Source organism: Tamandua tetradactyla, chromosome X (genome assembly GCF_023851605.1).
Source record: "Tamandua tetradactyla isolate mTamTet1 chromosome X, mTamTet1.pri, whole genome shotgun sequence".
Taxonomy (NCBI): domain Eukaryota; kingdom Metazoa; phylum Chordata; class Mammalia; order Pilosa; family Myrmecophagidae; genus Tamandua; species Tamandua tetradactyla.
Genome location: NC_135353.1, coordinates 119932516 through 119959028, shown reverse-complemented (window position 1 = coordinate 119959028; position 26513 = coordinate 119932516). Strand labels below are relative to the sequence as shown.

Sequence of the window (26513 nt, the reverse complement as noted above, 5' to 3'; positions counted from 1 at the left end):
TGTTGTTCTTTCTCTAGTTCTTCCAAGTGAACAATTAATTCCTCAATTTTTGCTCTTTCTTCTTTTTAAATATAGGCAATTAAGGCAATAAGTTTCCCTCACAGCACTGCTTTTCCTGCATTCCACAAATTTTGATATGTGTGTGTTTTCATTTTCATTTGCCTCGACATATTTACTGATTTCTCCTGTAATTTCTTCCTTGTTTAAGAGTGTGTTGTTTAGCTTCCCTATGTTTGTGAATGCCAAATTAATTCCATTATGATCTGAGAAAGTGTTTTGTATGATTTCAATCATTTTAAATTTATTGAAACTTGCTTTGTGACCTAGCATATAGTCTATCCTTGAGAATGATCCAGGAGCCCTTGAGAAAAATGTGTATCTTTTTGTTGTGGGTTGTAATGTTTAGTAAATGCCTGTTAAGTCTTGTTCATTTATCACATTATTCAAGATTTCTGTTTCCTTATTGATCCTCTCCCTAGATGTCCTATCCATTGACAAGACCCAGGAATTGAAGTCTCTAACTATTATGGTAGAGGTGTCTATTTCTCCTTTCAGTGTTGTCAGTATTTGCCTCAGGTACTTTGGAGCACTCTGGCTCAGTGCATAAATATTTATAATTGTTATGTCTTATTATTGAATTGTTCCTTTTATTAATACACAGTGTCCTTCTTTGTCTCTTTTAATTGTTTTACATTTGAAGTCAAATCTGTCAGATATTAGTATTGCTATTCCTGCTCTTTTCTGATTGTTGGTTGCATGAAATATCTTTCCCCAACCTTTCACTTTCATCCTATTTTTGTCCTTGGGTCTAAAGTGAGTCTCCTGTAGACAGCATATAGATGGGTCCTGTTTTTTAATCCATTCCTCTTGTCTATGTCTTTTGATTGGGGAGTTTAATCTATTTACATTTAGTGTTATTACTGTAAAGGCAGTACTTTCTGCTACCATTCTGTTTTTTGGATTTTATATGTCATATCTAATTTTCTTCTTCTTTTTTTTTTATTTTTTTACCTTTACTGATAGTCTTCATTATCTACACTTTTCTTCAACCCTCTCTCTCCTGTCTTTTCCTATCTGCCTATAGTCTCCCTTTGGTATTTCTTGCAGAGCCAGTCTCTTAGTCAAAAATTCTCTCAGTGACTGTCTGAAAACATTTCAATCTCCCCCTCATTTTTGAAGGACAATTTGGCTGGGTATAGAATTCTTGGTTGGCAGTTTTTCTCCTTTAGAATCTTAAATATATCATGCCAGTGCCTTCTCACATTCATGGTTTCTGCTGAGAAATCCACACAAGCCTTATTGAGTTGCCTTTGAATGTGTTGGATTGCTTTTCTCTTGCTGCTTTCAAGATCCTCTCTTTGTCTTTGACATTTGACTAGCTAATTAATAAGTATCTTGGAGTATGTCTATTTGGATCTATTCTCCTTCAGTTATGCTGTACTTCTTGGGTCTGCAACTTTTTGTCTTTTGTAAGAGATGGGTCCATTAGTCTTTCTCCTCCTTTTTCCCTCTCTTCTCCTTCTGGGACACCCACAATATGTACATTCAGGAGCTTCATGTTGTCATTCCATTCTCTGAGACCCTGCTTATATTTTTTTCCATTCTTTTCCCTATATATTCTTTTGTGTGTCAGATTTCAGACATCCAGTCCTCTAGTTCACTAATCCTTTCTTCTGTTTCTTCAAATCTACTGTTGTAAGTTTCCTGTTTTTTTCATCTCTTCTAGTGTGCCTTTCATTCCCATAAGTTCTGTGATTTGTTTTTTCAAACTTTTGATTTCTCCTTTTAGTTCACCCAATGTCTTCTTTATATAGTCACTCAACTCAATGATCTGATTTTTGATGAGATTTTCCATGTCTGTTTGAACATCCTCAATTAGTTGTTTCAATTTCTATATCTCATTTGAAGTGTTGGTTTGTTCCTTTGACTGGGCCATATCTTCAATTTTCCTAGTATGACTCTATTTTTTTGCTGACATCTGTGCATTTTATTTCCTTAATTAGTTTATTCTGGTGGTGTTTTTCACTCTTTTACATAGGGCTTTCTTGCTGGATGACTTTGTTCTTTGTCTGTTCTTTGACATTCAGTTCAACTTATTCTAGACCTCTAGCATCAATTCTGTTTAACTAATCTGAGTTTTTCAGTTCTTGTTTTTCTGTTTCTTTCCCTTCCTCTATGGAGCTTTTTTTTTTTTTTTAAGAAGGGTCTCCTCAGATATTATAGACCCCAGTCAGATTATTCCCAGACTGGACAGGCCCACTTCTCAGGAGGAGAGAGTAGCCAGCATCAGTTTTCCATATGGGTGAGACCCAGCAGGTTCTCAGACTTTCTTATAAAGCCTCTAGACTCTTGCTTTTCCTATCCTTCCCAGCATGTGGTACTTGTCTGCCTGTGGCTTTTCCACCAGCTTAAAGTCATGTGGTGCCTTTAATTTCAGCAGACTCTCCCTGACAGGTGCCTGGTTGAGACAGAGGTGAGGTAGTAGGATGGCTTTAATTGCTTCTGTTCTCCAGTCCTTGGGGCCTGAATTCCTTGAAGAAGGTTTCCACTTGAGCTGGGCCCTGGGGCCTTTTTCTTGTGGAGGATACACCCTTTAGGGAATTGATTCCTTTCACCTGACTAGTTGCTTTGTCTCACAGACAAGCTTAATTCTGCCCTTGCCTGGGACAGTGCTGGAGCCTGAGAGTGCTTCCAGTTCTATCCAATGAGTTGTTTAAGGAGTAAAAAAAAAAAAAAAAAGCAAAAATGCCTTTTCAGAGATGGATCATGGATCCTTGCATTTGTCAATCAAGAGCTTGAATTAGTACATGACTCTATGTTTCACCAGGCTCTACGTGCTCCTTTTTCTTGGGGTTCAGCCCTTTTCTAGTATTTTGTACTGTCCAACCCAAAAAGTCTCTGTTTTTTTTCTGTCAGACCCATCTCCTCTCTCCCAGGGCAACAATACCTAGTTCTTTTAGGGTTTATTCCAGGTTTATCTGTGCTGTGGGCCTGTTTTCATTAGCCAGAATTTGTTAATTAATTCAACAATTGGAGCTTGGTTGAGTTAAGCCCTTGCTGCTAGTAAAGTTTGTTTACCTCAGGGAACCAGCCTGCATGCCTATGAGGGAGGGGCACCGACCTCCGCGGCTTGGGGGACTTACAGTTCTGTGTGGGAACTCATCCATTCCACCTGGTCCAGGCTGATGTACACTGTGTGTCTGGTCACTGATGTTCCCCCAGCAGTTTTGTACTGTTTCAGGCTATCTACTAGCTGCTCTGGAAGATGAACTAAATTCCACATCTCACTATGCCACCATCTTTCTCCCCAGTCTGTTAACTTCTAGTGTATACAAACACTATGATTTTTTTGCATGTTGATCTTGTACTTGCCATTTTTGCTGGATTCATTTCTTAGTTCTAGTAGCTTTGTTATGGATATTTTAGGATTTTCTGTTTATTGCATTATGCCATCTGCAAATAGTGAAAGTTTTAGCTCTACCTTGAGCTAGAGCTTCCAGAAAAATGTTGTATAACAGTGATGAGAGAAGGCATCCTTGTCTTGTTCCTGATCTTACAGGGAAAGTTTTCAGTACTTCACATTAAGTATGATGCTAACTGCAGATTTTTTGTATATGTCCTTTATCACATTGAAGAAGTTCCTTCCCATTCTTATTTTTCTAAGTGCATTTATGAAGAATGGGTCCTGGATTTCATCAAATACCTTTTCTGCTTCAATTGAGTTGATCAAGTGTTTTTTCCCCTTTATTCTCTTAATGGGGTGTGCAGTATGTGAATTAATTTTCTTATGTTGAACCACCCTGGCATACCTGGGATAAATCCCACTTGTTAATGATTCATAATTCTCTTAAAGTTCTGTTGGATATCATTTGCTAGTATTTTGTTCAGGTTTTTTGCATCTTTATTCATAAAGAATATTGGTTTGCAACTTTCTTTTCTTGTGACATATTTATCTGATTTGGTATGAGGGTGATCCTGGCCTCCTAGAATGAGTTAGGAAGTATTCCCTCCTGTTCAATTGTTTGGAAGAGTTTGAGCAGATTAGGTGTTAATTTTTCTTGGAATGTTTGGTGAAATTCTCCTGTGAATCCATCTGGTCCTGGGTTTTCCTCTTTGGGGAGGTTTTTTATTTCTGATCCAATCTCTTTAGTAGTTATTCATTTTTTTTGAGATCTTCTATTTCTTCTTGAATCAATGTAGGTAGTTTGTGTGTTTCTGTGGATTTGTCCATTTAATCTAGTTTATCTAACTTGCTGGCACATAGTTGCTCACAGTATCCTCTTATAGTCCTTTTGATTTCTGTGGGGTTGGTAGTAATATCCCCCTTTACATTCCTGATTTTAATTATTTGTGTCCTCTCTCCTTTCTCCTTTGTCACTCTACCTAAAAGTTTGTGAATTTATTGATCTTTTCAAAGAACCAGCTTTTGGTTTTGTTGATTCTATTTCATGTATATCCACCCTAATCTTTGTTATTTCCTTCTATCTGCTCACTTTGGGTTTAGTTTGCTCTTCCTTTTCTTGTTCTTCCAGTTTTGAGGTTAGGTCTCTGATATGAAGTCTTTTTTATTTTTTAATGGAAGCATTTAGAGTTACAAATTTCTCTCTCAACCTTACCTTCACTGCATTCCATAAGTTTTGGTATGCTGTGTTTTCATTTTCATTTACCTCAAAATATTTTCTCATTTCCCTTGTGATTTCATTTATTTAAAAATATTTTTACTGATGAAACAACATAAAAACATAAACATTCTTAACATACAAACATTCTATACATGGTGTATGATCAATGGCTCACAATATCATCACATAGTTGTGTATTCATCACCAAATTTTTTAGAATACTTGCATCACTCCAGAAAAAGAAATAAAAAGATAAAAGAGAAAACTTATACATACCATACCCCTTATCCCTCCCTCTCATTGAGCACTAGTATTTCCATCTACCCAATTTATGTGATTTCATATTTGACCCATTGGTTGTTCAAAAGTATGCTGTTTAATTTCCACATATTTGTGAATTTTCCATTTCTCCCTCTGTTATCGATTTTTACTTTGATTCCATCATGGTCAGAAAAGATGTGTTCTGTGATTTCTGTATTTTTTAATTTACTGAGTTTCTATTTGTGACCTAACATATGGTATATCCTGGATGCATGTGCGTTAGAGAAGAAGGTGTATTCTGCAGCTGTTGGGCATTTTAAGCTTTCTATATGTGACTGTTAAGTCTAGTTGGTTTAAATGCTTTAAAGTATTTAAAGTTGGTGAAATTATTCTGTGAATCCATCCAAGTCTTCTAATTCCTTACTGATCTTCTGTCCAGATGTTCTTTCCATTATTGAAAGAGGTGGACTGAAGTTTCCTACTATTATTGTGAAGCTGTCTATTTTCTCCCTCAAGTCTGTCAATATTTGCTTCATTTATTTTGGGGATCTTCTTTTAGCTGCATATATATTATAATTGCTCTGTATTCTCATTGAGTTGATCCCTTTATCAGTTTATGCTGACTTTCTTTGTCCCTAGAAAGAGTATTTGACTTAAAGTCTATTTTATCTGATACTACTATAATAACCCCAGCTCTCTTGGCTACTACCTGAATGGTGTACTTTTGTCCAGTCCTTCACTTTCAAACTACATATGTCTTTGAATTTAAGGTGTCTCTCTTGTGCAAAGTATATAGTTGGGTCATGCTATTTATCCATTCTGCCAATCTCTTCCATTTTAATGAAGAATTTAATTCGTCTACTTTTAAAGTAACTATTGACAGTGCAGGACTTTATTATGCAATTTTGCTATTTTCTCTTTGTAAATCTCATTACCTTTTTTTAACCTCAGTTCTTCCATTAATGCTTTCTTTCATATACATTTGATTTTTTTGTATTCTACCATATTGAACTACTTCTAATTCTTTCTGAATATACTTTCAATGTGGTTACTATGGGGTTAAAATTTAACATCTTAAATCTATATTGATCATATTTGACTTGATACCAGTTGTGGTGCTTTGAAAGGATTTGTATACCCTAGAAAAGACATGTTTTAATCCTGATCAATCTTGTGGGAGCAACCATTTTTTCTAATCCCTATTCAGCACTATAGATTGGAAGCTTGATTAGATTATCTTTGTTGAGATGTGACTCAATCAAGTGTGGGTATTAAACTTGATTAGGTGGAGACGTGTTCACCCATTCTACGAGTCTTGATTAGTTTACTGGGATCCTATAAAAGATGAGACTTTTTTTTGAGAGAATGCCCTTTTGAGGATAACAAGACAACCACAGCAGAGTCAAGCAGAGCCACGAGACTGAGAGAACCACAAAGTCCAGCAGCCAGTGGCCTTTGGAGATTCTGAGAGAGAGCAGAGAAGGATGACAGAATGACAAGAGTCATGCAGCAGAGTCCACCAGCCAGTGACCTTTGGAGATGAGGAGAATGCCCCCCTGGGGGAGCTTCATGAGGCCTGGAGAGAAAGTTATCAGATGATGCTGTGTTTGCCATGTCTCTTTTCAGATGAGAGAGAAAACTTGACCGTGTTCACCATGTTCCTTTCCACTTGAGAGAGAAAGCTTAAACTAATCGACCTTCTTGAATCAAGGTATCTTTTCCTGGATGCCTTAGATTGGACATTTCTATAGACTTGCATTAATTGGGACATTTTCATGGCCTTAGAACTGTAAACTTAAAACTTATTACATTCCCCTTTTAAAAAAAGCTGTTCTGTTTCTGGTATATTGCATTCCAGCAGCTAGCAAACTAGAACCTTTTGGTAAAAGGTTTTGGTACCAGAGAAGTGGAGTTCTGCTGTGATTTGCAAATACTAAATATGTTGGAACAGTTTTTTAAATGGATAAGGGGAAGATTTTGGAGGAGTTGTAAGGAGCTTGATAGAGAAGGCTTAGGATGCTTTGAAGAGACTGTTGGTAGAAATGTGGACTCTAAAGACACTTCTGATAAAGCCTTAGACAGAAATGAGGCATGAGTTATTATAGACTGGAAGGAAGGTGAGCCTTGTTTTAAAATGCCATATAATCTGGCAAAATTGACTAGTGGGTTTGGATGGAAGGCAGATTGCAAAAGCCATGAACTTGAATATTTAGTAGAAGAGATCTCCAAATTAAATGTGGAAAGTGCAGCTGGTTTCTCCTCACAGCTTTTGCGTCAGGAAAAAGATAAACTGAGAACTGAACTCTTGTATAAAAAGAAACCAGAAATTGATGTTCTAGAGAGTTTTGGGCTTCCAGGAGGGGTGACCCCAGAGAATGGTGCCCCACATGAGGATTTGGCCAAATTTTGAATCAGTCAGCCATCTCAGAGAAAGCCAGGATCAGACATGGAAGGATCCAGGAAGGATTTGTGGAAACTCCTTATGTCTGATGGGCATGATCCAAGGCTACTGCATAAAAAGCCAATGAGAGTATTGTGGGATCTGTATAAAGAGAACCACTGCCAGTCAGGACTGAGAAGGACAGAGAAGAGACACAGTGGAGGAAAAATAACTTCAGAGGCAGAACCATGGAAGCTGAGGTCTGAAGTCAAGAAGCCTTGGGCCAGGAGAGTGGACCCACCCACGTTCAGAGAGGGTGAATTTGCCCTGAAGGCAGAGGTGGGCTGTCCACCTCATTACATTGGAAGTATCATGCTGCCTTAGGCCTTGGAGATGGTGAACCACAGTCCTTTGGGTTTGGGGAGAGCCTGGCTGCCACCACATGGAGGGGTTGAGCATGTGCCCCAAAGATGGCAGAAAGCCCTGGTGTGGCCCCAATCCTTGGAGAAGGTGGAGCTAAGAAAAAGGTGGTTTCCCCATTGTCCCCCAAGGTAGTGTTTGGAGAGAAACAGGCCTCTATATAGGCCCTTGGAAAGGATGGGACTGCCACTTTCTAAAGCCCTGTAGATAAATGGCTCTCAGACTTTGAAATCTAATGGCTTTGCCATGCAGATTTTTGAAACTGTATGGGTCCATTTTGACCCCTGTGTTCCTTCCTCCCTATGGAAATGGGTATATGTATCCCATGACTGTTCCTTCTTTGATGTTGGCAGCAAATAACTTATTTTTGAGTTTTTACAGATCCAGAGCCAGAGAACTTTGCTTTAGGACAGGGCATGCCTGTAACTGACTTTGTACTCATTTTAACCTTGTATTGAAGCTTGATTAGATTATCTCCATGGAGATGTGACTCAATCAAGTGTGGGTATTAAACTTGATTAGGTGGAGATGTATCTCCACCCATTCTACATGAGTCTTGATTAATTTACTGAGATCCTATAAAAGATGAGACATTTTTGGAGAAAATGCCCCTCTGAGAATGATGAGAAAGCCACGGCAGAGCCAAGCAGAGCCACAAGACCAAGAGAACCACAGAGTCCACCAGCCAGTGACCTCTGGAGATTCTGAGAGAGCAAGGAAGGATGACAGAATGATGAAAGCCATGGAGCAGAGTCCACCAACCCTCAACCTTAGGAGATGAGAATGCCCCTGGGGGAGTTTCATGAAGCCTGGAAGGGAAGCTAGCAGATGACTGCCATGTTTGCCATATGCCTTTCCAGATGAAAGAGAAACCCTGACCATGTTCACCATGTACCTTTCCACTTGAGAGAGAAAGCCTGAACTTCATCAGCCTTCTTGAATCAAGGTATCTTTCCCTGGATGTCTTAGATTGGACATTTCTATAGACTTGCTTTAATTGGGACATTTTCATGGCCTTAGAACTGTAAACTTGTAACTTATTACATTCCCCTTTTTAAAAAAGCCATTCAATTTCTGGTATATTGCATTCCAGCAGCTAGTAAACTAGAACTCCAACTTAACTTCAATAGCCTATCCATACACTGTTCCTTTAGCCATATGTCCTCCCACCTTTTTTGGTATCTGCTACAAACTACAGGCATACCTCATTTTATTGTGCTTCACTTTATTGCACTACAATGATGTTATGTTTTTTTACAAATTGAAGGTTTGTGAAAAACCTACATTGAACAAGTTTACCAGCACCTTTTTTTTCATGAGCAGGTACCGGGAAACGAACTCAGGTCTCTGGTATGACAGGTGAGAACTCTGCCTGCTGAAGCACTGTGGCCTGCCTAGCACCATTTTTTTTTAATGGCATGTGCTCACTTCCTGTCTCTGTTTCACATTCTGTAGTTGTCACAATATTTCAAACTTTTTCATTATCCTTATATCTGTTATAGTTATCTGTGATCTTTGATGTTACTATTGTAATTGTTTTGGGGGTGCTATGAACTATGTGCATATAAGATGGCAAACTTAACAGATAAATGCTGCATATGTTGTGTAGTTCACCAACTGGCATTCCCTCATCTCTCTCCCTTTCCTCAGGCCTCCCTATACCCTGAGACATAAGAATATTGAAATTAGGCAAATTATTAATCCTATAATAGCCTCTAAGTTTTCAAGTGAAAGGAAGAGTTTCATTTCTCTCTTTAAATCAAAAGCTGGAAACTAAGCTTAGTGAGGAAGGCATATTGAAAGCTGAGTATGTAAAAATCTAAGCTTTTTTTCACCAGTTAGCCAAGTTGTGACTGCAAAGGAAAAGTTTTTGAAGGAAATCAAAAGTGATACTCCAGTGAACATATGAATAATAAGAAAGCAAAATGGCCTTATTGGTGATATGGAGAAAGTTTTAATTATTCCAGATAGAAGATCAAATGAACCACAAAAGCCCCTTAAGCCAAAGCCTAATCCAGAACAAGGCTCTACTCTCTTCATTTCTATAAGGCTGAGAGAGATAAGGAAGCTTCAGAAGAAAAGTTTGAAGCTAGTAGAGGTTGCCTTATGAGATTTAAGGAAAGAAGTCATCTGCATAACATGAAAGTGTGAGATGAAGCAACAAGTGCTAATGTAGAAGTTTTAACAAGTTATCCAGAAGATCTAGCTAAGACATTTGATGAAGGTGGCTACACTGAACAACAGATTTTCAATGTAAATGAAACAGCCTTATATTGGAAGAAGGTGCCATCTAGGACTTTCTTAGACTAGAGAGGAAATACCTGGCTTCAAATCTTCAAAGGCCAGGATGATTGTGGTGGTTTTAAGCTGCATGTATCCCAGAAATGCATGTTCTTAAATTTAATTCAGGTGCCTGCCCATGAAAAAAATATTAATCCATTTCTGTGGGTGTGGACCCATTGTAAGTTGGGCCTTTTAAGGAGGCTACTTCAATTAAGGTTTAACCCATCTCATTTAGGATGGGTTTTAATCCTATTACTGGAGCCCTTTAAAAATGGAATGAATACAGAGAGATAAAGAAAGTCACAGAAGTGAGAAGCTGAAAGCAATGAAACCTGGAAGAGAAACCTGAATACACCACCGTATGCTTTGCTGTGTGGCAGAGGAGCCAAGAATCACTGGCAGCCAGTATTAAGGAAGAAAGCATTGCTTTGATGATGCTTTTATTTGGATACTTTCACTGCCTTAAACTGTAAGCTAATAAATTCCCATTGTTTAAAGCCAACCATTTCATGGTATTTACTTTAAACAGCCTAAGAAACTGAGATATCGACTCTCTTCTTTGGGGCTAATGCAGCTCTGTGACTTTATGTTGAAACTAATGCTCATCTACTCTTCTGAAAATCCTAAGAATTATGGTAAATCTTCTCTGCCTATGTTGTAAAAATGGAACAACAAAGCCTAGATGACAGCACATATGTTTTTAACATGGTTTACTGAATATTTTAAGCCCAGTTTTGAGACCTACTTCTCAGAAAAAAATATTCTTTTCAAAATATTACTGATCATTGACAATGTACCTGGTCACACAAGAACTTTGATGGAGATGTACAATGAGATTAATGTTGTTTTCATGCCTGTGCACACAACATCCATTATGCAATTTATAGATAAAGGAGTTATTTTTACTTTCAAATCTTATTTTAGAAATACATTTTGTAAAGCTAAAGCTGCCATAGATAGTGAATCCTCTGATGGATCTGAGAAAAGTAAATTTAAAACCTTCTGCAAAGGATGGGTGCATGGGTGGTTCAGTGGGAGAATGCTCTCCTTTCATGCAGGAGACCTGGGTTTGATTCCCGGACCATGCACCCCAAAAAACAAACAAACAAACAAAAACCAAAAACCTTCTGGAAAGGATTCACCATTTTAAATACCATTAAGAACATTCATGATTCATGGGAGGAGGTAAAAATATCAACATTAACAGAAGGTTGGAAGAAGTTGAGTCTATCTTGAAAGGTTTGAGACTTTAATGGAGGAAATAACTGCAGATGTGGCGGAAATAGCAAAAGAACTAGAAGTGGACAGGGAAGATGTGACTGAGTTGCTACGAACTCACGATAAAACTTCCTCAGATGAGGAGTTGCTTCTTATGGATGATCAAAGTAGTGTCATGAGATGGACTCTACTCCTGGTGAAGATGCTGTGAACATTACTGAAGTGACAAAAAAGAATTTAGAATATTAAGTAAATTTAATTGATAAAGCAGTGGCATGGTTTGAGAGGTTGGACTCCAATTTTTAAAGAAGTTCTAATGTGGGGAAAATTTTATCAAATGCATTGCATGCTACAGAGCATTCTTTTGTGAAAGGAAGAGTCAGTCAGTGCAGCAACCTTCATCATTTCCAAATTTCAAATATTGTTTTAAAAAATTCATTATTTTAAGAAATTGACACAGCCACCCCAACCTTCTGTAACTACCACCCTGATCAGTTAGCAGCCATTGACACCAAAGAAGACCCTCCACCAGCAAAAAGATTATGACTCTCTGAGGGCTCAGATGATGGCTAGCATCCTTTAGCATTAAAATATTTTTTAAATTCAGGTATGAAAATTGTTTTTTTAGGCTCAATGCTATTTCATATTTAATAGTCTACTGTATAGTGTAAACATAACTTTTTATATGCACTGGGAAACCAAAAATTTATGTAACTCACTTTGTTGTGATATTTGCTTTATTGCAGTGTTCTGGAACTGAATGCACAATACAAGGTATGTTTGTGTATCTTTGTACTTTGTATGTCAGAAACCATAGATTTATCATTACTATTTATGAATTTTCATTTAGCACTTGTAAGAGGTAGGAAGTGGAATTACATATCAAAAAGTATGAGACAATAGTACTGGCATTTGTAAATACCCATATAGTTAACTTTACCAGAGGTCTTTATTTCTTTATGCTGTTTGAGTCCACTGTATAGTGTCCTTTCTTTTCTATCTGAATAATTTCCTTTTGCATTGGTTAAAGGGCAGGTTGAGTGGTAATGACCCCTCTCAGCTTTTGTTTATTTGAGAATATTGTTCTAGTTTGCTAGCTGCTGGAATGCAATATACCAAAAATGGAATGGCTTTTAACAAGGGGAATTTAATAAGTTGCAAGTTTACAGTTCTAAGGCTGAGAAAATGTCCCAGTTAAAACAAGTCTATAGAAATGTCTAATCAAAGGCATCCAGGGAAAGATACCTTGGTTCAAGAAGGCCGATGAAGTTCAGGGTTTCTCTCTCAAGTGAGAAGGCACATGGCGAACACAGTCAGGGCTTCTCTCTTGGCTGGACAGGCACATGGCGAATATGGTGTCATCTGCTAGCTTGGTCTCCTGGCTTCCTGTTTCATGAAGCTCCCCGGGAGGCGTTTTCCTTCTTCATCTCAAAGGTCGCTGGCTGGTGGACTCTCTGCTTCATGGTGCTGCAGCATTCTCTGCTCTCTCTCTGAGTCTCTCTGAATCTCCAAAATGTTTCCTCTTTTATAGGACTTCAGAAACTAATCAAGACCCACTCAAATGGGTGGAGACATGTCATCCCCTAATCCAGTTTAACAACCGTTCTTGACTAAATCACATCAACCAGGGAGATGATCTCATTACAGTTTCAAATATATAGTATTGAATAAGGATTATTCTACCTTTTAGAAATGGGATTTATATCAAAACATGGCTTTTCTTAGGGAGCACACTTCCTTTCAAACCAGCACAAATATTTTAATCTTTCCCTCATTTTTGATAGAAAGTCTTGTCTGATATAAAGTTCTTCACTGGCAATTGTTTTCTCTCAGCACTTTAAGTATCTCATCCCACTGCCTTCTTGTCTTCATGCTTTCTGATGAGAAATTGACACTTAATCTTATTGGGACACCCTTGTGCATAACATGTTGCTCTTCTCTTACAGCTTTTGGAACTCTCTCCCTGTCCTTTGCATTCAACAGTTTGACTGCTATGTGACTGGCTGTATTTCTATTCATGTTTATCCTGTTTGGTGTTCCTTGGCATTCTTGGATGTGCATATTCATGATTCATATATTTTGCCAAGTTTGGAATTCTGTCTTTATTTCTTTGAATATTCCTTCTGTACCTTTCTCTTTCTTCTCCTTCTGAGAGAATCATAATGTATATTTTGGTATGCTTGATATTGTCCCACAGATCTCTTAGGCTATTTTCACTTTTTGTAATTCTTTCTTCTTTCTGCTCCTCAGTCTGACTCATTTCAATTGTTTGTATTTGAGTTCACTGATTCTTTCTTGTGCCAAATCCAAACTGCTGTTGAAACTCTCTAGTGAATTTTTTATTTTAGTTATTGTGGTCTTCAACTCCAGTAGTTTATTTTTTTTAATTTCTGTTTCCTTATTGAGATCCTCATATTTTTCATTCATCGTTTTTCTGATATCCTTTAGTTCTCTCTCTGAATTTTCCTTCCTCTCCATGTGCATATTGAGGATCATTTTTTAACGTCTTTGTCTAGTATTCCGCAGTCTTGTCTTCTTTGTTATTTTCTGGATTTTTATCCTATTATTTTGGATGACCCATCATTTCCTGTTTCTTTGTTTCTTTTGTAATCTTCTGTTGCACACTGCACATTTGTTTTGGGAGGTGAATGGTCCTGGAATGCACACTGCACATTTTAATATTTTAAAGTGTTAATTCTTTAACACAGGTGTTTGTTCCTTGAGTTTATATCCAGATAGTGTCACGACAGAGATTTCCAAACAAACCAATGCAGAAAACACTTTCTACTGCTTTTGCAAATTGGTTTTGCATTGGCTGGTGCTTTCATTCAGAGTTCAGCTCTCCTATCAAGAAGATCATCCCAAGGAGAATGCAAAGCTCTGTATTTTCTAGGCTTGTATCTTGTCATTGGCTTGTTCTTGCTATTAGTCCTAGGAGTTCTTCTCTTTATAGGAATTTTCTCCCTCTACTGCCTATTAAATAGACCCTTCACCTCTTCTGTGTGTAAATGTTAGGACTTAAAGGAGGGAAGCCTTTGCCATAGGCTATTTAGCTTAATTGCTTCCAACACTGTTTTAGCTGTCCCAAGCTGTTTTTCCCTGGAAGGCAAATTCTAGGGAGTGGGGCTGCGGGCAAGCTGGAGAGGAGTTTCCTAGTCAGTTTTCCCCAGCCAGAATGAGGGCAAGAAATCACAATGGGAGTGTCAGAAGGCTCCACACTGGATAAGGGGTGAAGTAGGTAGGGTTCAGCAAGTGTGTCTGGAGATTTACTATGGCTTTTTAAAGCTGTGCTTTGTTGTTTCAGCACTTGTCCAGTTAGTGCAGCCCTTTAACTGCTTTCTGTGGTTTTGAGGAAAGGTATATTGTCTTTAATACTTCTCTGCCACTTTTGCTAGACACAGGTTGGAACAATGGCTACCCTCAGAGCTTGGCCCCCAGTGATCTGAAGTAGCTCCACAAAAGCAGTGATCAGTAATCAGACTGCACATTCCTAGATCTTGAGGAACTATGTCTTTATATTCTACCCTGGCACTAGCAAGCTACACCAGGAGCCAGATTTGAGGAGCCCACTGTTGCCTGCTGCAAGGCTGGGGGATAGGAAGAAGTAGCTGCTACAAAGAGTGAAATTCACTGGTATTTACTGTGATTTACCAGCCTTTTCCTCCTGCTGTTCCCTGTATGCTGCACAGTATTCTACTAGACTCTAGAGTCCCCAAATTCTTGACTTAGTAAGTTCTTGTCAGTTCAATAATTGCTTTGGTGGAGGGACTGATTCCTGGAGCTTCCTACTCCACGTCCCACAATCCTTCCTATTTACTTTTGAAACTGGCGTTACACAATATTCAGATGAATGATAAAAATTCATGCTAATCATTTAAAATTTTAATATTTCTTTATTTAGATTGACATTAAATAACAAATAATAAACACTATGTTGAGTTAGAGAGAAATCACAAAAGAAAGGAAAAAAACTTTATGTTTTAGTACTTTTAACAGCACTTTTGTCCTGCTTCCTGAACAAGGGGCCCTGCATTTTCATTTTGCACTGGACCCTACAAATTACATAGTTGGCTTTGCTCTAGGTGCAGTAGCTAATTCAGGGATCCATGAAAGAAAGAGGGAGGGGAAGGCACAGAAAAATAACCCTCATTGAGTCCAAAAGAAACGTTAATGGAAGAGGAGAGGGTGTCAATTTCCACCCCAAAGTATGTCAACACATCTTGACCTACAGACACATTCCCCACACAAACATTTCCTGGTACCCAGCCACTAACCCAACCCAACCTGATAAAATTCTATAATTACCGCAGGATGGTGTGCGAAGCAGAGATTTTGTCCTCGAACCAGAAAATATCTAAGCTTCCATCTCTTGAAGGAGTTACAATTTTTCAGCAGTGGTCCTTCCTTCAGTATTTTCTGAAAGAGAAAAGCCTGGAGTTGAGCAATTAGATCAATTAGCAAGACAATTTGCACTTGTGTACCCTAAGGGGAAAACAGGATATCTCCAAGGTTCTATCTCTGTCACATATCTGAGAAATGGTCTGTGGGTCAGGCAATAACTTGGAAAGCTAAGCCAATCAGAAAAAGCATTGGTTATCCTCAGATAACACATTCATCCTAGTAGGACATCAGTGATCTAGTACCATCTCCCATCACACATATTCATGGAATCTTTACTTTGAAAAAGACTTCATTCCAGAGTCCAGACTTAAAGGTTTTTAATAGGCCCCAAGTTTCTTAGGAAACATGTCCCAAGAACTGTGGGGGAATTCTCCACTGGGGAAGGAGTATGAACAAGCAGAAGAACAACAGTCCTAAGGAAATAGCAAGCAGAAGGGGAACAGTGTAAAGACAGTTTATCTGGAAGTCTCCAGATTGTAGCTCTAGGTGGAGCTTTTCTGTCTGCCTTTTTGGAGTGGTCTTTTTAGAATATGAGGTCGGACCATGTCCCTTCCCTGTTCATACACCTCCAATAGCATCCCATCAGTTTTATGTTCATACCATGTGCTTCAAGGGCTTTCATGAGCTGATGAGGGAACAAACACATAAAAAGAGCATGGAAAGGGGACTATGTTGTGATTACTTTCTTTCTTAACCTATCTCATAGACTGATCACTGACTTTTTAGTTATTTATTAAACACACTGAGCATAAACAAGCTTAGAGTCTATTCACCACTATCACCATGGAGGAAGTTCTCATTTATATTACAGGATATAGACCAACATGCAAGACTGCCATTTGTGAGAAGCACTCACACCCACCAAACAGTAGCCAAATCCATACTGAATGGACAAAGAGCCAGACTGAACTTAAATCACAAAATCAGAGCTTTGCCATGGATTCCATTAGTTACCTAAATTAGAATTCACTGATTTAATGAACGGCTCATGGAAGTGTTTTTTGCTTTACACATCTAACTTTTTCAGTTTTTAATTAATTGATATTTGTGTTAGGGTTCTCTAGAGAAACAGAACCAACAGGAGATATCTGTAAATATGATATTTATAAAGGTGTCTCATGCAACCATGGGAATGGAAGAGTCCAAAATCTGCAGGGCAGGCTGTGAAGCTGGCAGCTCAGATGAAGGGTCTGAACGAACTCCACAGGAGAGGCTCACTGGCTGAAGAAGCAATGAAAAAAGTCTCTCTTCTCCCTTAAAAGTCTTCAATTGATTGAATTATCTCATTGATGGGAGACATACCATAGTTGATCATGGATGTAATCAGTTACAGATGCAATCAATCAGCTTTCTGGTTTATCAACCAACCGTGAAATATCCTTGTAGCAATGGTCAGACCACAGCTTGCCTGACCAGACAACTGGGCATCATCACTTGGCCAAGTTGACACCAGAACCATTACAATATTTAAAAGGTAAAACATTTCATACAAAAATCCAGATTTCCTGATTCTTAAAAAAAAAACACCCAGAACATTTCTCAACAGAGGCCCTATATTCTTATATGGCAACAATCTTCTGGAACTGAGTAGAGCTACTGCCCTCACATGGGCGACTGACTCCAGGAGGCATTTGAGTTCAGGACCTCCCCAACCTAAACAATTCTTTGCCACCCCCATTCCCGCCCCCCCCAATAAATATATCTATACTTTTTTTTACTTCTCCAACCAATAAGATAGTATCAATGATCAGAACCTCCACATGCCAACTGGACAGTCAGTTCATGAGCAATCAGTTTATCTGCGCTTTCCTGATAACTGATGGGAGTTTCAAGATTACTGTTTTAACTTTGAGATGCTGACAAAAGAATGATGTCAAGGGGCCAGGAGAAAAAGAACAATGAAATCTTGTAGGGAGGAGGAAGGTAGCAGGAGGAATGAGAGATTATGTGCAAATTGTTTTAATGGAGTCAACACTAAGAAAATTCTTGTCTAAGCATTAAGGATACATCACACTTTTCCTCTCTCTGTCCAAGTGGCCTGTGGTATACCCTTTCAATGATAGCGTTTGGTGTTCTGTATCCTAACTGTCTCACCTCCATGCCATATATTCCCCCATACTAGGTCTTCATGATACTGAGGCATTCAAATTTACCACCTTCTGCTAAAGACAGTTTCAAATTTTTAACTGCCTCAACTGTGTATAATTGAGCTAAAATTGAAGCTAAAAGCATCTCTGCCCTTCTTCCAAGTTACTTGTTCTAGTTTGCTAGCTGCCAGAATGCAATACCAGAAACAGAATGGCTTTTAAACGGGGAATTTAATAAGTTGCTAGTTTATAGTTCTAAGGCCAAGAAAATGTCCCAATTAAAACAAGTCTATAGAAATGTCCTATATTAGGCATCCAGGGAAAGATACCTTGGTTCAAGAAGGACGATGAAGTTCAGGGTTTCTCTCTCAAGTGGAAAGGTTCATGGTGAACACAGTCAGGGTTTCTCTCTCTGGCTGGAAGGGCATGCAGCAAGCACAGCGTCATCTGCTAGCTTTCTCTTCTGGCTTCCTGTTTCATGAAGCTCCCTGGGAGGCGTTTTCCTTCTTCATCTCCAAAGGTCGCTGGCTGGTGGACTCTGCTTCATGATGCTGCAGCATTCTCTGCTCTCTCTGAATCTCTTGCTTTCTCCAAAATGTTTCCACTTTTATAGGATTCCAGTAAACTAGTCAAGACCCACCCGAATGGATGGAGACATGTCTCCGCCTAATCCAGTTTAACAACTACTCTTGATTGAGCCACATCTCCAGGGAGATGATCTAATTACAGATTCAAACATACAGTACTAAATAGGGATTAGAAGAAATAGCTGGATTTATAAAATGGGATTAGGATTTAAACATGGCTTTTCTTGGGTATATGCATCCTTTCAAACCAGCACATTACTCAATTACTAAATGTTTCTTCTGCTGTTCTTATTTTGCCATATAAGGTGTCTCCTATACTACTAATTTTACAGTTCTTGGTTGGTTGGCTTTCCCTCTCATCCATTTTCAGTTTAAAATCCTTCTATCTCAGTCTGGAGGATATCTACACTAATAAATTCTTCTTGCTTTTTCTGAGGAGCACTTACACTTAAAGGAGAACCCATTCCTTGGGCACTACAAGCCAAGATCCTGGAAATTAAGATATCCTGCTTGATAACCTGTGAATGCAGTAGCCCAAGGGAACTCAAATTTCAGCAAAACACTTGCAAAGTTCTTTCATGATATTAGTGTGGACAAGAGAAATGGTTACTGGATTGTAGTTGGTAGAATAACCAGACCCAGACTATCCTGATTAACGCCACATGATATCCTAATCACAACCTGGATTAATCATGGTCAGAGTAATGGTGATCCTTAGCTTACCGCTTATATTAGAAAAAGTACATTCAGTTTTGGTGGTCACATTTTAAAGTGGGATATTGATAAATGTGTACACAAGAGGATGACTGGAAACTGTTGCATGTAAAGAACACTTGTAGGCACTGGGGATATTCAACCTGTATTAGTTAGAGTTCTCTAGAGAAACAGAATCAACAGGAAACACTCACAAATATGAAATTTATAAAAGTGTCTCATGTAACCATGGGAACTCAGAGTCCAAAATCTGCAGATCAGACTGTGAACCTGATGATTCTGATGGAGGGTCTGGATGAACTCCACACGAGAGGCTCACCAGCCGAAGCAGGAAGAGAGCCTGTCTCTTCTGAATCCTCCTTAAAAGGGTTCCAGTGATTAGATTAAGCATCACTCATTGCAGAAGACACTCCCCTTGGCTGATTACAAATGGAATCAGCTGTGGATGCAGCTGACATGATCATGATTTAATTCTATGAAATGTCTTCATCACAACAGACAGGCCAGCACTTGCCCAAACAGAAAAACAGGTACCACCACTTGGTCAAGTTGACACATGAACCTGACCATGACACCATAAGATGCTCAGCAAGCTAGAACCTGGAGAGAGCCAAGGTAAGCCAAGAGATGAAAGCCAGCCCTGGAGAAGCAAAGTGAGAACCCTCCACAGGAACAGACGCTGAAAGCAATGGAGCCCAGCAGGAAGGGACCGGCAGATTCCAGCCACATGCCTTTCCAGCTGACAGACGTTTTCCAGATGGTATCACCCTTTCTTGAGTGAAGGTAACCTCATGTTGATACCTTAATTAAGACATTTTCTCAGCACTAGAACTGTGAATTTACAATTTATTAAATTCTGGTATACTGCAGTCTAGCAACTTAATAAGCTAATACACTATATGTCACGGCAGGGACATGAATATGTAGAATATTCATTAAAAAGAAAAACATTAAACAAAAACTCTATTTATAATTTGGCTGCTTTGGAGTGGCTACTTGAATTCTTTATGAGGAAGAGACAGGATGGGTGAGGACATGATAACTGATACCAAGATTCTGAGGATATGAAAAGGTGAGAATTTCAAGGTGTGCCTACCCGTGGCCACTGAGGAAGACTCCTGAAGTGGATGATGAGGTTATGGATTTGCCTTCAAATGAAAACATTATCCATCAAGCCTGGATCTTCTTCTGGCAGATGCTATGGCAAGCTTATATTTCTTTGACACTAAAAGAGGGTTGAAGACATGTAGGAATTGATCTTCTTATGACTGTCAAATTTCTTTGTTTCTGTCAAAAGCCAAATTTCCATGTGGAAGCAGGAGGATACAGTTAACCATGACAGTCATGAATATTAACATTTGTGGTCCTCAAATTGTTTATGTGTCTAAACCACTTGACCAAGTTAAATGACCAAAGAGGGCACTGAAAAAGGAACCTAAAGAAGTAGAATTGCCTTGAATAAGATAATAGTGAAGTAGACACTTGTTTTTTGTTCAGCACAAGCAAATTACTAATTTTGAGCCCAAACACTTCACATTATGGATATTAATAATAAAAGAGACCAACTTGAAAGTCATCTGGAAACAAACCCACATGGAATACAATTTTTTAAACCACCTTTTATTTCCTTCCTTATAATCTCACCATAGGTTCTACAGCCAAAATGCTACACAGAACCCCTTTTATCCCTGGTTAACCTCACTTGCCCTTCTTTTCCTCTGCTCCCATACCCAACTCTCTTCTCCTGTTCCTTTCAGGGGTAGGACAATGGAGTGAAGAAGTGATGCGGAAATGGGAAGGGGAATTTGTCCCTCCAGAAGAATGCCAGACCTTGGCCTACTATGATTTGAAGTAGTTATTAAAATAAGTAGAATTCAGCCTCTTCATCCCAGCCACTTCCTTCCATCAACCCTTAATAATGATTACCCTTTGTGCCAGTTTGAAACTGTTGAGAACCCCCAGAAAAGTCATGTTCTTTAATCCTGATTCAATATTGCTGGGTGGGATCTTTTTGGTTAAATTTTTTCCATGGAGATGTGAACCACCCAATTGTGGGTGGGACCTGTTGATTCGGTGGTTTTCATGGAGAAGTGTCTCCAATCATTCAAGGTGGGGTTACTTACTGGAATCCTTTAACAGGGGATCATTTTGGAGAAAGCTTCAGAGCCCACACACCCAGAGACCTTTGGTGATGCAGAAGGAAAATGCCCCTGAGGAAGTCCTTTGGAAGGAGAAGCTGGGCGAGAATGCTAGCAGATGTCACCATGTGCTTTTCCAGCTAACAGAGGTGTTCTGGAACTATCAGCTTTTCTTGAGTCAAGATATCTTTCTCAGGACACCTTAGCTTGGACCATTTTTATAGCCTTAGGACTGGAAACTTTCAAAATTCCTTTTTAAAAAGCTGTTTCATTTCTGGTATATTGCATTATGGCAGTTTTGGCAAACCAAAACACCCTTTAATTCACCTTACTGGTATTTAACAAATGTTCGGTTTTTTTCCTCACCTGTGCCCTGCTAATTAATGACATCTTGTTTTCCATCCAAGAACATGGCAAATTCCTTAACCTGAGGAAACAGCCAATCACTGAAACCTTCAGTAATCATTCCTTTTGTCACAGTCAAGCAAAGAAGAACTTTGTGGTTCATCTATCACCGGATGACTCCTTCTTTCACTCGATCAGTTAATACATACTTTCTGTGTTCCTACTGTTGATTCCACCTTTTGTTAGGCCTTGGGGTTCAACAGTCCTTATCTCCAAGATATGGATGGAGTGAGTGGAGGCACAGGGACTGGTAATATGTATAGACAAATAATAACAAGTCAGCGTGTAGAAAATACCAAAAGACAGGAAGCAGGGATTCAGTTATTGAGCTCTGAAAACCCTTTGAAAGAGCATTGGGACATTCATGTCCATTGCCTTTAATGTTCACCTTCTGATTCAAATGAAAGTTTCCACCAAGAGAGTGGCTACCCACTTATCTACCCTGTTGTTTGGTATACCAACCAAACCACTTTTATCTCCTCTCTGACTTCATGATTTTTAAAACTGGTCACTTCTACTGTACAAGCTTTATACAGGACTGTCTATTCAATGCCATAAAAGGCTGGTTGGTAACAGACCTAGTAGGGATTGTGGAGAACTGGAGAGTCCAAACTCCACTGCTGTTAAGTTCTAGGTGATTGTTGTCATGGTTGAATGCTGATTAGTGTTACCAGCTCAGTCCATATTTCAAAAGAAGCTGACAATCTGAGCTTCTAAGTTTGAAATATTAGCAACTAATTGAATTTTTAAAATTGTGAGGGCCAAACAAAACATGTTTGCAGGCAATTGGTTTGCAACCATTGAACTATGGCTACTGTCACTTTCTCTTGAGGACAAATTGGGTGAGTGGTGAGTCTTCCTAGGCTCAGCTAAGGTTGCGCTGTGTGAATTCAGAGTTGGTGTGTGAAGAGCTTATACATGTGAGATATATATTACTAAGTAGGGAGCAGATAAATGTCTATGTGATTGATGTATAGTAGGGAAAAGTGTTAGAAGTCCATATAAAAATTTCTTAAGTTCTAAGCACAGGGTCTGTATCATCAATTCTGAAATTTTAGAAACACCCAAACCTAGATCTCAGAGTAGACACATTTCTTATAGCCACTTTCCTTCTAAATTCTGTTTCTCTTCAGGGAAATTTACTTACTATCTTATTCACTATTTCTAAATAAACAATTGTTTACTTAAAAATGCAATAAACAATCCCAGAAATTAAATTTGAACAGGCAAAAACTAAAAATCACTCAATCAGTGGGTTGCCTCAAATCAATAAAATATGTGCATCCAAATGAACTTCCACTTGCTTTGGGGCCATAAGCCGAAAAAGGACCTGCGATGAAAATTGGAAGAAGTGAACAACAACAACAAACAACATCCTGCAAAGGGAGGTTTTGGAAAAAGAACACTTGCCTATACCCTAAACGAATTTGCAAGGTGTTTCCCAGTTCATGGTCCCTTGCACATTGCATCATCTCATTGCCCCCTCACCTCAACCATGGGGAGCGTACCTCCAATTTTTTAACTGCAAATTTTATTGAGATATATTCACGTACCATATAATCCATCTAAATTATACAACCAATGTCTCATAGTATCATCACCTAGTTGTGCAACCATAAACACACTCAATTTTAGACCATTTCATTACTCCAAAAAGAAAAGTAACAAATAAACTTAAAAAAGAAAATCTAAAACACCCCATACCTCTTATCCACTCCTCTTTATTGACCCCTAGTATTGGTGTGATACATTTATTATGTTGATGAAAGAATATTAAGATATTGCTGTTAACTGTAGTCTATAGCTTGCAATAGGTACTTTCCCCCCATATACACTCTATTATTAACTCTTTGTACAAGGGTCATACATTTGTAGTAGTTCATGAAAAAGCTTACTTATATTTACAGTGTTGATCATTAACAATGTCTACCACAAGGTTCTCTGTGTTACACAATCCCATATTTTAAACTTTATCTTTCCTTCTGGTGTCATACTTGACTCTAAACAACCCCTTTCAACCAAATTCACTTACAATTCAGCACTATTACTTATAATCCCAGTAACAAGCTACCCTCACCTTATCCATTTCCAAACATTTAAGTTAAATCTCATTAAAAATTTTATACATATTAGGCAACTGCTCTGCATTGTCTAGCTTCATTCTATCATTTGGTAATACATATTCAATGTTTTAGGAGTATGAATTTACATATTCTAGCTAGTTCATATTAATGAAATCATAAAATATCGGTCTTTTGTGTCTGACATTTCACTCAGCGTTATGTCCTTAAGATTAATCCATGTTGTCACATGCTTCAGGACTTCATTTCTCCTTACTGTTGAGTAATGTTCCATCATATGCACATGCCACATTTTGTTTATCCAATCATCGGTTGATGGACACTTGTATTGTTTCCATCTTTTGGAAATTGTGAATAATGCCAATATGAATATCAGTGTACAAATGTCTGTTCATGTCCCTGCTTTCAGATCTTCTGGGTATATACCAAGTAGTAGAATTGACAGGTTGTAGAGCAACTCAGTATTTAGTTTTCTGAAGAACCATCAAACTATCTTCCACAGAGTCTGTACCATTTCTCATTCCCACCAGCAGTGAGTAGAGTTTTCTATTTTTCCATATCTTCTCCAACATTGGTAGTTTCCTGTTCGTTTAATAGTGGCCATTTTAATAGGTGTGAGGTGATATCGCTTGTGGTTTTGATTTGCATTTCTCTAATAGCTAATAAAGTTGAACACCTTTTTATGTGGTTTTTAGCCATTTGTATTTCCTCTTTGGAGAAATGTTTATTCATGTCCTTTGCCCATTTTATAATTGGGTTGTTTATCTTTTTATTGTTGAATTATAGGATTTTTAAATATATACTGAATATCAAACCCTCATCTCCTATGTGGTTACCAAACATTTTCTCACATTGTGTTGGCTGCCTTTTCACCCTTTTGACAAAGTCATCTTAAGTACAGATTCAATCTTGAGAGGTTACCATTTATCTTTTATTTTGTTGCTTGTTCTTTGGGTGTCAGGTCTAAGAAGATATCTCCTATCACTAGGTCTTGAAGATGTTTCCCTATATTTCTAGGAGTTTTATGGTACTGACTCTACTTTTTTTTTTTTACATGGGCAGGCACCAGGAATCGAACCTGGGTCCTCGGGGATGGCAGGCAAGCACTCTTACCTGCTGAGTCACTGTGGCCCGCCCTATGGTACTGACTCTTATATTTAGGTCTTTGATTTAATTTTTGTAGAGGATATGAGGTAGGTGTCCTCTTTCATTCCTTTGGATATGTATATCCTGTTCTCCCAGCACCATTTATTTAAGAGACTATTCTTTCCCAGTTCAGTGGATTTGGTGGCCTTGTCAAAAATCAATTGATGTTAGGTCTGAGGGTCTATTTCTGAACACTCAATTAGATTCCATTAATATATCTATCTTTCTGCCAGTATCATGTTGTTTTGACTACTGTGGCTTTATAATAAGCTTTAAAGTCGGGAACAGTGAGTCCTCTACTTCATTCTTCTTTTCCAAGTGTTTTTAGATATTTGAGGCCCCTTTCCCTTACAAATATACTTGATAACTAATTTTTCCAATTCTTCAAAGTGGGTTGTTGGAATTTTGATTGATATTGCATTGAATCTATAGATCAATTTAAGTAGAATTGACGTCTTAACAACATTTAGACTTCATACCCATGAACACAGAATGACTTTCCACCTATTTAAATCTTCTTTGTTTCAGTTTAGCAATGTTTTGTAGGTTTCTGTGTACGGGTGTTTTGCATCCTTGGTTAAGTTTATTCCCTAGATATTTGATTCTTTTAGTTGTTATTTAGTTGTTATTTCATCTATTGTGAATGGAATTTTCCTTCTTAATTACCCCCTTAGATAACTCATTACAGGTGCATAGAAACATTACTGATTTTGTGTGTTGAGCTTGTATCTCACCACTTTGCAGAATTCATTTATTAACTCAAATAGCTTTGTCATAGTGTTTTTCAGGATTTTCCAAATATAGTATCATGTCATCTGCAAATAATGAGAGTTTTAACTCTTCCTTTTAAATTTGGGTGCCTTTTATTTCTTTTTCTTGTCTAATTTTCTAGCTAGAACTCCTAGCCCAATGTTGAATAACAGTGGCGACACTGGGCGTCCTTGTCTCTTCTCAATCCTAGAGGGAAAACTTTCTGTCTCTCACCATAGAGTATGATGCTAGGTTTGTGTTTTTCACATATACCATTTCTTATGTTGAGGAAATTTCCTTTGATTCTTAAATTTTAAATTGTTTTTATCAAGAAAGGATGCTGAATTTTGTTGAGTATCTTTTCAATGTCAATCAAGATCATTTTGTGATTTTTCCCTTTCACATTGTTAATGTACTGTCTTACATTAATTGATTTTTTTGTGTTTAACCACCCTGCATACCTGGAATAAAACCCATTGGCCATTGTGTATAATTCTTTTAATGTGCTGTCAGATTAGATTTGCAAGTATTTTGTTCATGAGTTCTGCATCTATATTCATTAGGAAGATCAGTCTGTAGTTTTCCTTTCTTCTACTATCTTTATAAGGCTTTGGTGTTAGAGTGATGTCAGCGTCATAGAATCAGTGAGGTAGTGTTCATTTTTCTTCATTTTTGGGGGAAGAATTTGAAGAGGAAGGGGCTTAATTCTTCTTGGACTATATGGTAAATTCCTCTGTGAAGCCTTCTATTCCTGGGCTTTTCTTTGTAGGCCGATTTTTTTTTTTTTAAAGATAATGTATTTATTTTCACTGTGCTATTGAAAGGTGAAAATTTTTTTAATGTTTTTCTTTTTTTTAAAATGGGCAGGCACTGGGAATCAAACCTGGTTCTCTGGCATGGCAGGCGAAAACTCTGTCACTGAGCCATCATGGTCCACACTTAGTGTTTTTTTTTTTTATTGTGAAATATAACATATATACAAAAAAGCAATAAATTTCCAAGTACATTTTAACAAGTGTT

At 38.1% G+C, this 26513-nt stretch overlaps 1 protein-coding gene across 1 annotated transcript in view; it reads right to left on the bottom strand.

Moving 5' to 3' along the window:
- Window positions 1-26513, bottom strand: part of DGKK (diacylglycerol kinase kappa) — a 185903-nt gene that overhangs the window by 94229 nt on the left and 65161 nt on the right. Inside the window, exon 4 of the mRNA XM_077147019.1 lies at window positions 15490-15600. Coding sequence (XP_077003134.1) covers window positions 15490-15600 — 111 coding nt within the window. The remainder of the gene's footprint in view (window positions 1-15489; window positions 15601-26513) is intronic.